At 45.9% G+C, this 10000-nt stretch overlaps 2 protein-coding genes across 4 annotated transcripts in view; both read right to left on the bottom strand.

The window, feature by feature from the left end:
• Positions 1-10000, bottom strand: part of ca4a (carbonic anhydrase IV a) — a gene marked incomplete at both ends in the record, with an annotated part of 10800 nt that overhangs the window by 310 nt on the left and 490 nt on the right. Inside the window, 6 exons of the mRNA XM_079739017.1 lie at positions 989-1152; positions 1684-1750; positions 1952-2044; positions 2961-3106; positions 3405-3569; positions 3952-4021. Of these exons, the coding sequence (XP_079595143.1) occupies positions 989-1152; positions 1684-1750; positions 1952-2044; positions 2961-3106; positions 3405-3569; positions 3952-4021 (705 nt within the window). The remainder of the gene's footprint in view (positions 1-988; positions 1153-1683; positions 1751-1951; positions 2045-2960; positions 3107-3404; positions 3570-3951; positions 4022-10000) is intronic.
• Positions 8597-10000, bottom strand: part of mtmr4 (myotubularin related protein 4) — a 44030-nt gene continuing 42626 nt past the window's right edge. For all 3 annotated transcript variants that reach the window (XM_079738327.1, XM_079738328.1, XM_079738326.1), the window contains exon 19: positions 8597-10000. This exon is cut by the window's right edge and continues 902 nt beyond it. The gene's annotated coding sequence lies outside the window, so the exon portion shown is untranslated.

Below are 10000 nucleotides of genomic sequence, written 5' to 3'. Positions count from 1 at the left end.
CCGGCATGTGGCTCAGGAGGTAGAGCGGGTTGGCTGGTAACTGGAAGGTTGCTGGTTCGATCCCCGGCTCCTCCTCGGAGTGTCGAGGTGTCCCCGAGCAAGGCACCTCACCCTGACCCCTCCCGACGAGCTGGCTGTCGCCTTGCATGGTCGACACCGCCGTCGGTGTGTGAATGTGTGCATGAATGGGTGATTGTTATATGAATGGGTGAATGAAATATTGTAAAGCGCTTTTAGGGGCCACTGGTTAGAAAAGTGCTGTATAAATGCCGTCCATTTAATACTTACCACTTTAACATTAAGGGGCAGGGAGGGGTGAGGGTGTCTTGCCTCAAGGAGGCGTACGGTAGGCTGCCGACTTTGGGGATTGAACCCAGTACCTTTAGGCACCGGGAGGGGCGGGGGGGAGGAAGGAGGTGGTTTAACACACTACACTATTGGCCTGAGGTTGATCCTGAGGTTTATGGGATAATAAATCGAGCCAAAGCTGACAGGAAGTCCGAGCAGTTCGGTCCCTCAGCGCGCTAGTGTGCTAACAATGTGGGCGTCACATCCTCTTGTTGGGACCATGTGTCCTATAGAGCATCTCACTCTCTCTTTCAAGCCGCTTGTCTTTACTACTTCCATCTCCTGTCCATCAGCGCACAATGAACTTTGAAGAGCGCATGGCATGAATGTGTTTGTTTTGTTATTGGGTCCAAGCGAGTTTGGCATACGTGTCTACTTACCAAGAATAACATTGATTAACCCTTAAGTTGTCCTGCACTTGCTAATCAAATCCTAAAAGGACTAAATCCCATCTAACCTTCTACGGTCTATCCTATTTCACCTGGGGTACATCTGACATTACATCCCCCGTCCCGACCCCCCGTCTTCATTCTACATTCAAGGAGGTCTGTGGTCCTTTGCTGGAGAGTTTTCAAACAGGAAACAGAGGGAGAGAAGAGGAGGGTCCTGGAAGAGTGCTGGGTTGTGGCGGTGGTCCTACCTGTTCCTTGCTGAGGGGGATGGTGTTTTCGAACAGGGTCCAGATGACGGACTCGGTGCAGCCTGGGGTGGTCAGGGAGCCCTTGTAGCGGTAGTAGCTGGTCAGGTTCTGCCTACTGGGGATCAGCTGCTCCAGGCTGAAGGCGGACAGGCTGGTGTTGCTATCTGATACACGGCGCAAACACACACACACAAACGCACAAACAAACACATACGCAGGTGCACACGCACGTGTACACACACACACACACACACACAAACGCACAAACACACACAAAAAAGCACACATACACATGCAAGCACAAACGCACACACACAAACACAATCACACACACACACACACACACACATAAACACAAGACACTTTGAGGAACTACCCTTTGAAAGTCATCTTCGTTGAAGGCACACTGGTCATCTACCACTGGAATGAAAATGAAACTAGCTGAATTGTTTCAGTGGAATTTCTTTTGGAAAATGTAAAACCACAAAAGCACATTGTCATTTAGAATAATAAGAACTCAAATTCCCAGTTCCGTGTTTTCACTTCAGCTCTTTGGAGTCCACCCACCCCCAGTCTCCTGCTCACTATGGCTCGAGCCGGTGACGACATCGCGCACACCTCTAATAACGTGGCAATCAGCAGGGGGGCAGGGTGCGAAAGGGGGTCTCCAGCACAACCAATCAGAGACCACCTACTTGCTACGGTGATCTTCTGCAAGGCGGTGATGATGTGGTCGTACTTCCTGTTGGCACTTCTCGACTCCTGGGGAAACCACACATGGCACGTTGCATTAGTTGCCGCACAAATCCCGCCATTTTGTTGTTTTTGTACTGTTATTGCGTGTGTGTGTGTGTGTGTCACACCTTATTTTTTTTTACAAATCCCGCCATTTCGTTGTTGCGTGCGTGTTTGCGTGCCTGCGACCATGCGTGTGTGTTCATGTGTAATAGCGGTAGACCTCACCTCGTAGAAGAATCCGAGCACGGCCACTCCGTTGGGGTCCTGCAGTGCCACGGACAGATCAGTGTACTGCTGCTTCATGTGGACGATGTGGAGCTGAGGAGACCACCCGGTTACATTACACTCACATTAAATTGACCTTACATTTAGGTTACGTTCAGGGCGTTCACCCAAAGCAACTCCAGAGGTGTGTGAATGAAGGTGTGTGAATGTGTGTATGAATGGTTGTGAGTCGCTTCTGAAGCGACTCACAACCATTCACACACACATTCACACACCTCACAAGCAGCGAGGGTGAGGTGTCTTGCTCAAGAGACACTCCGACACTCTGGGTGGAGCCGGGGATCGAACTAGCAACCTGCCGGTTACAAGTCAACCGGCTCTATCTCATGGGCTGATCCGACTCCCTAATATGCTTTTAATCTATTCATGTTCTAATACCCCCTTATATACCATCAAACCCGTAATATTCTTGTTTCTGTAAAGTCATATTTATGACCTTTATCCCTGCTTTGTCAAGTCACCCACTAACAATAATAATGTGATTACCCTGCTTTAAATTACCTAATGCGTCAGTTAATAATCGCCCAACAATACTAATGAGGCCACAAAAACTGAACCACCCCTGATTTCCCAACAGAAAAGACACCTTTGAACCCCATCATACAACGATTAATACGAGTTCATCATATCTCTGTTGAAACAGTCAGAGCTACTTATTAACACCCACACCCTTAAAGATTACCCTCCCACCTCGATCCCTGATGTCTGAGAATTGAATGCCTAAAATCCTTTGTGTCTCAAACTTGAATGACAGTCACGCAACACGACAGCCTTTACCAAGTGACTCCATTCAATTTATTATTATATCTATTTTTCTTTGACATAAATTATGCTTTTTTTGGGGTTATTTTATGGACGGAACGGCGAACCCCAGGTCGCTATGAGGGGCACTGCCTGCAGGGTCAGAGCCCCTCCGAGGGCCCTGCTAGAGGGAACACGGTGAACCCACCTCCATGGGGTACTGCTCTCCATCGATGGTGTGCTCTGAGCCCGGGCCGCCGTCCTTGCCCCAGTGCAGGTGGAACTGCACGGCCTTATAGCCCGTGATCAGGTCCCCTCCCTGGACCGTGGCCAGGTGGTTCACAGACACCTGCACTGGAGACACACAACAACACCATCTCTTCAAGGCATGGCCGCAGGCTGGGCCCAGACGACAGCAGCAGGACAGCTATTGATCTGTGGGTTCTTTTGATGTGACTATACTGTGACACCGGCTACTCTTAAGTCAGATGATCTTTTATCAAAGACGCTCAAAATATTTTGTTGAGATACAAGAGCGGGGGGGGTTTAGGGTCTCCGCATACACACACGCGCACACACACACACACACACACACACACACACACACACACACACACACACACACCCCTCCTGTGAGAGTGTGTGGGGTTACCGGAGTGGCCGTTGTTCTTGATGGTGCTGTGGAAGGTCTGCTGGTAGTTGTGGAAGGTGAAGGGTCCGAGGCGATCGTCCACCAGGGCCTTCCTCGTCACCACGTTGATAGGGGACTGGGCCCTCCCTCCGCACTCGCTGTTGGCACTGTTCCAGGACTCTGGTGCTACACACACACACACACACACACAAAGACGGAGGCAAAGATAAGCAGACAGACAGGCACAGACACAAAGACGGACACAGACGCACATGCAGACAGACAAACACGCACAAAGGCAGGCAGACACGCGCGCACACACAAAGACAGACACAGATGCATATGCACGCAGAGACACACGGACACAGACGCACACGGACACGCACAGACAGACAGACACACGCAGACAGACACAGACACAGATAAACACACACACGGTGTCGATATTATTTCATATAAATGTGACGATCATAATTGTAATGACTTAATACAGTTATTTATAAAGCTTTCCATTGATGGACTCAAAATGTGATTGTTACACACACACACAAACAAAACCTGAACTCACTTTTGCATTGATGATCGCAGGAGAACTGGGAGGGGTAGCACCAATCTGGGAATGTGATCAAACGACATTTCTGAAGGGGGTTAGAGCTCAACAAAGGATCATATAGTCAGGGGCAAAGCACACACGCGGACGGACGCGTGGACTCTGACTGACACACGCACACGCACGCACGCGCATATAGGCGCAGACACACAAACACAGGCACACACACGCACGCACGCTCATAGGCACAGACAAACACAAACACAAACACACATACACACACACACACTCGCATGCAGACACACACACACAAAATCCATTCTATTCACCACCCTCTCTGTGGTACTTATCGCTACACGGCCACATTGTTAACTCTACATCAACAAGCTCTTGTCTATTTCAGGAGCTCCGGCGAGAGTCTTGGACTCCGGCATACAGCCTGGCACAAGGGCCAGACTGCTTTTTTTTTAAAAATTATTTGTATTTGTCTAAGACAACGTTTTATCAATGGGCGGATTATTATTCAATGGCCAAACACTTGATTGTCTCCGTATTGGATCAAATCAACAGCCTTCCCCGGTCATAGAATAACTCTGAAACACACAAATTGTCTTCCCTATTGTTTGACCGCAGAGGAAACGTTGAGTTAAAATGTGTGTGTTTTTTTATTTATCTTTCCATCTGAATAAACAAGCAGCCATCTCTGGCATCAACAAGGTCACCATCGCTCGTTTGGTCACTGGATTTATTAATATTTCACAATGGCGTTGCAAGCTTCGCCCTTATACTTCGAGACAAATATCTTCAGCCATCTCGCAGATAAATTAGTTATGAGGAAAAAATATTCCATTGAAAAAAGTGTGAGAGTCACGTGTTTGTTTCTGTATGTGTGTGTTCTTCCGCTAGAAATGTTAGAGGGGCTCTCATTGTTTGCGTGTTTCTTAAGCAAAAGATGTTGCATAAACATCACATTTTTGGCAATGGTGCAATCACATCCAGATTCTTCTGATCAAATAATTTACAGAGCAGTTTAATTTTATTTTTTATAAAGTAACATTCATCTTATAAAGAAGTTAATCTTATAAAATATTTAGCCTATTCGGCAGACCAAATTGCGCAAATAAAAGCTTCCTGTAATATGGTCACACTCTGGATAGGAGTGGAGGCAAAGTACCCCCGTTAACACACTTCCACTGCTGCGGCACAGGTCTGATTATGTAACAGCCCTAATCAAAGCCAGCATCAAAAGGCAGCCTTACAGCGAACCCTTAGAGGGAATACTTTTACTTTGATAGCCACCAGTTTCCCCTGCAGGTGTCTACTACATCCCAAAACGGTGGCGCTCAGTCCTGTACGACTTTCCACCACAATGACTTTGAGTTGAAATCGTTCTGTTTGGCCTGCTGCCGTTGACTATTCTGGTTGATTTTCTTAACCAATCGCATCCAATGGGATCCCGGTGTGATAACGGGTTGTTGTTCCCTCTGTCCAATAGGAGCGTTCCCTTGATGTTCCGCGCGGTATGAGCGGACGTGAACAAAGGCTTTAAATGGTCCAGAACGAGACTCCCTTGGGGGATGAAACATTTTAAGCGGCGCAAGAATAGGATACTCTCAGGAGCAAATAAAGGAAATGGAGATAAGTAATGACGCCGCGTGCCTACTCGTCGAACTGAACAAAAAACACTGAAGTTATTTTCGCACGAATTCCAAAGATCTTCAAAGACACTCTTTATTGAGGCTAGGGTATTTTTCTGACTTAATTATGTTGGTTGTTAAATTATAAATTTGATTTTGCGCAGAATAAACTCTTGCCATGGGAGGTTATTTTAAAAGACACCAGGGTCGCCATCATTTAATTCATAACTTCATCACGTTTACGATTGTTCGTATCATTTGAAGGTTGATCCAATAACAACTAGAAATGTCCCAATGAGTAGGCCTGAAGAGTGAAGTGTTTCATTAGAACTGGATCCGCTCTCGTCCAAAGAATGCTTCACGCCCCCGCGCGCGTTTTGGCACCTGCGTGTTCTTCTCACGTGCCGTCCTATTGTTGCGCTCTACTTCACTGCAGTGGCATCATGGACTCTCTTCCACCTCAGCCGGTTCAGATTATCTGGCGCTCAACAATTTTCCGATGCATTGTTTTTGAGAAATGATTCGTCTCTGCCCGAAAAAATTATCCCACACAAAATAAATAGAATATTCGAGCGGTAAACACACGCATGTTGGATACGCTTCATTCCGGGATTGCGTTGGCGCTGTGCGTGTCCGTGCGTCTCTTGGAGCGCACTGGTACCGCAGCAGATCTCCGCTGGAGAACAGGTGCATGCTTGAAAGACACGGAGCTCATAAGTCATGAGCGCTGCGTGCCGACACCAGAGGCTATCGGACAGCTAGACCGCGCACTGCCCTTTTCCCTCGCGTCGTTGGACTGTCGCTATGCATGTGCTGTCGTGTATTTGCCCACTTGGATATGACAGCAAGACGCGTCTCGCAGGAGAAACGACAAGGCGCACGTTGGGACGGTGCACGGAGCAGGTGGCAGGAAATTACGCGTTCGTTTTGGTCGCCGTGGAGCCGTTTTGGCACAAAGGCGACAGACGCGCCACGCTCATACCTTCACGCTTAAATTATGCGTTTGTTCAGTGACGCATGAAGATTAATAGTAAAGCACTGAGCAGAATGAGTTGAATTCACCATTCGCAGTTGGAAAACATTTCAAACTTCCTGTTCACATGTTAGGTTGCGTATATATAAAAATGCTAATTCGTTTTATTTGTAATTCATTATTCATATGTTTTAAACAAGCAACGACTGTTAAATACTAATTCAAGTGCAATTAACCCACTTATTAAAGGCTCAAACGCAAACCGATTTAAGGTCAAGATTGTCAATGGAAAATTATTTCAGTTATCTGTCCTGTCCTGAATATAAAGACATGCAAGCCAACTATAAAAATTAAAATTAACGTTTTATAATAAACGAAAAAATGGCCAATGAATGGAGCCATTGGACCATCGTCGGCTCTGAATTCAGCAAAAAAAATACACGCATTACTTCCCTTTGATGTCATACACAATGCAATTAAATATACAATATTATTTCTCCCCCACAAAAAAAAAGTGAATGAAATAAGACTCACCACTTGAAGCCGTGGAAAGGGAAAAGAGCGACGCGAGGAGAATGAGATGCTGCATGTTGGAGCGTCTGGGGTCTCGAGCGAAGGAGGGCAACAGAATGATGATTTTTTTTTCTATGTGATCACATTCTTCCAGGGGTCTTATACTTATCCATCGCCATACTCGACAGGAAAGCTCCGATGGCCCCTCCCCATCCCGGCAGCACCTCGAAATATCTGGACTGATAACATCTCACTAATAGCGCTGTTGTCCCGTCCTTCCCGTGATTATTCCCCGTGCGATTCCCAGGGTAATTAAAGCAAAGGGGAACCGAATGATATTATGAGGGCAATAAAATAAAACCTCCTCTAGCCTATCGTTGTCTCTGCCCCGGCCACAGGTATCCACACATCACCTGTGGGCAGCAAGGTGCGTAAAACACATCCAAAAGGGATCACATTGTAGCAGAAATATGGATCGGAAAATAAAATATGGATAGCACTACCTCTCCTACCTTTAATAACCCGCATCTTAACTGTTATCCAATTGATGTCGTGGGGCTGTAATATGTTAGTTATTCAAAGGAGTTCTTCGCATTCACGAGCCTGCGCACACGCACGGACGCCCGCTCGTACACGCGCAGGGTTTTTTAGAACAGGAGGCTTTATAAAAACAAACTCATTGAGTGTTGACAAAAACGGTTTCCTTAACACCGTTGCAATACTTCATCGCCCTTTGTTTGAATTATTAATCTGGGAGGTAAGACAAAGTTCTTGCATGACACAGCCTATCGAGAAGAAGGGATTCTTTGACCCAGGCTAAGGCTCTTACATTTTCCCCAATCTAAGACCAAATCCACCCGAGTGCCCTGCTTTCTGTCTGTTGTTGGTTGACGAGTTTGTTTGGTGTGTGTGTGTGTGTGTGTGTGTGTGTGTGTGTGTGTGTGTGTGTGTGTGTGTTGCTGTGTGCGTGATCAGTCTGTGTGCACCAAACACGTGTGTGTTTGGTGCGCGTGTGCGTGCGTGTGTGTATGCTTTTGGTGTCTGTGTGTGGGTTTGGTTTCAGTGTGTTTGCGTTTGGTGTGTGTGTTTGGTGTTTGTGCGTGTATGTGTTGTCATTATGTAAATATTGTTGTTAAGCGCAAACAGCGTAATGTTTTTTTCATTTCAAACATGTTATTAGTTATTAACCCTAAAGTCGGCTGTAGATTAGCTATTCAACAAATGATGCGGCTCTCGGTTGATTTGCTGCGTTAATTGATTTTTTGTGGCTCTTGGACATTTTAATGAAGTGGCTCCATCTAGCGGCCATAGTGGAAAACTTTACTACCAAATGTAACCAAAATTAACCGGGCTACACAAAAATAAATGAGGCATCAGAGTATACATAATAAACACTACTGCTTAACACTAAAAACTACTAACTAACTATGTAACTATGAATTCATCCATCTAGAAATATATCCATTTATTAATGAAGTCGCACACGATGCTCAACAAAACATTTAAAGTAGATATAATAAACAAATGGATCGGAGGCATCTTCATGATATAATCTTTATTTCCACCCATGGGATTTAACTCTTACAGTGTATTTCTTTACAACAATAATTCATTAAGTGACAGGTTGTAACCTCCACTACAAGTTCAGATTAACTAGAAAGATTACAGCTCCGGGTACCTCTCCGATGACCTTCGCTCCACCTCCCGGAAACCCCGAAATATGTTAGGCCGCGGACACCCGACCGCTCCGTCGTTAGCAGTGTTAACCGAACGGACCCCCGTGACTCTCCACCGGTGAGCCCCTGTTAAGCAGCTAGCTATGTGTATCATATCAACATACAAGACACGGCCAATAGGAAACCTGCTGTCTGCGAGAGGGGAAACGCAAAAAAGTCTTTAACAGAAGAGAAACAAACGACAACGATAACAGAAAAAACAAAAACAATATGTTGGCACCATCGAGTTCACAAAACCACCATCGGATACAAACAAACAAACACAGATGTTTTCTTTTTCGCAATAAAGGTTAACAGGTACCATCTCATGGTGGGGGATTAACGGAGTCAGAGATGTTTACTGGTTGCCTGCGTCAGGATATTCTTAGGGCAGAAGATGGGGTACTTATTATCCCACCTGAAGACCAGGTCTGCTTCATCGTTCGACTCCAAAAAACCAACCCTCCTTCCGATTCGTAAAAGTCTCTCGTCTACTCGTCTTTTCTTTTCACATTTCAGGGTATTGACATTTCCCAAAACTTTCCACCCGTCCGGACTCTTCCAAACGTTGAACCTTTGCAACAAAGGCGTAGGAACCGGGGGGGACGGAGGGGACGTATCCCCTCCGATATCGGAGACAGGCGCATTTGTCCCACCTAAAAATTATACCGGATCTGTCATGTGTCCCCCCCAATGTTAAACTCATTCCTACGCCCCTGCTTTGCAACAAGGCTTGAGAGAAGCGGGGCGATTCAGATTCCGCCCCTTCCCCAGGGACTGTGCGTACACGTAATAATAACTGTCCGAATAAAGCGCATTAGAGCAATGAACACATAGACGAACCACCAAACGTACATATACAAACTCACTCTTCCAGTTCCGCATCCCACAGTACATTCAAGCTCCAACACAAAGGAGAAAAAAAAAAAAGAATGAAAACAATAAAAAGAAAAAAGAAAAACAAGGGAAAATAAACAGCAGATTTCTCCCTTTTGCTAGGGTTTGGTCTCAATTTCCCCTCAAATTCTCAAAAGTTTGTAGTGCACAAAATAAGAATACAAAATTAGACTTCTTTTTTTCTTCTTTAAATACTGTAGCAGCAATTTCTGTATCTTTTCTCGCTGAACACTTCCAGTGGAGCAGTTCAAGGCTTCAGAGTTCTGGACAGGTTGGGGGACAGGAGGGGGAACAGACTGTCTGCTAAAGTGTGAGACGCCTCTGTCAGGGAT

Source organism: Pollachius pollachius (genome assembly GCF_949987615.1).
Source record: "Pollachius pollachius genome assembly, chromosome: 6".
In the NCBI taxonomy this organism is placed as follows: domain Eukaryota; kingdom Metazoa; phylum Chordata; class Actinopteri; order Gadiformes; family Gadidae; genus Pollachius; species Pollachius pollachius.
The sequence above is the reverse complement of the archived record's forward strand: the minus strand, read 5'-3'. Positions and strand labels throughout refer to the sequence as shown.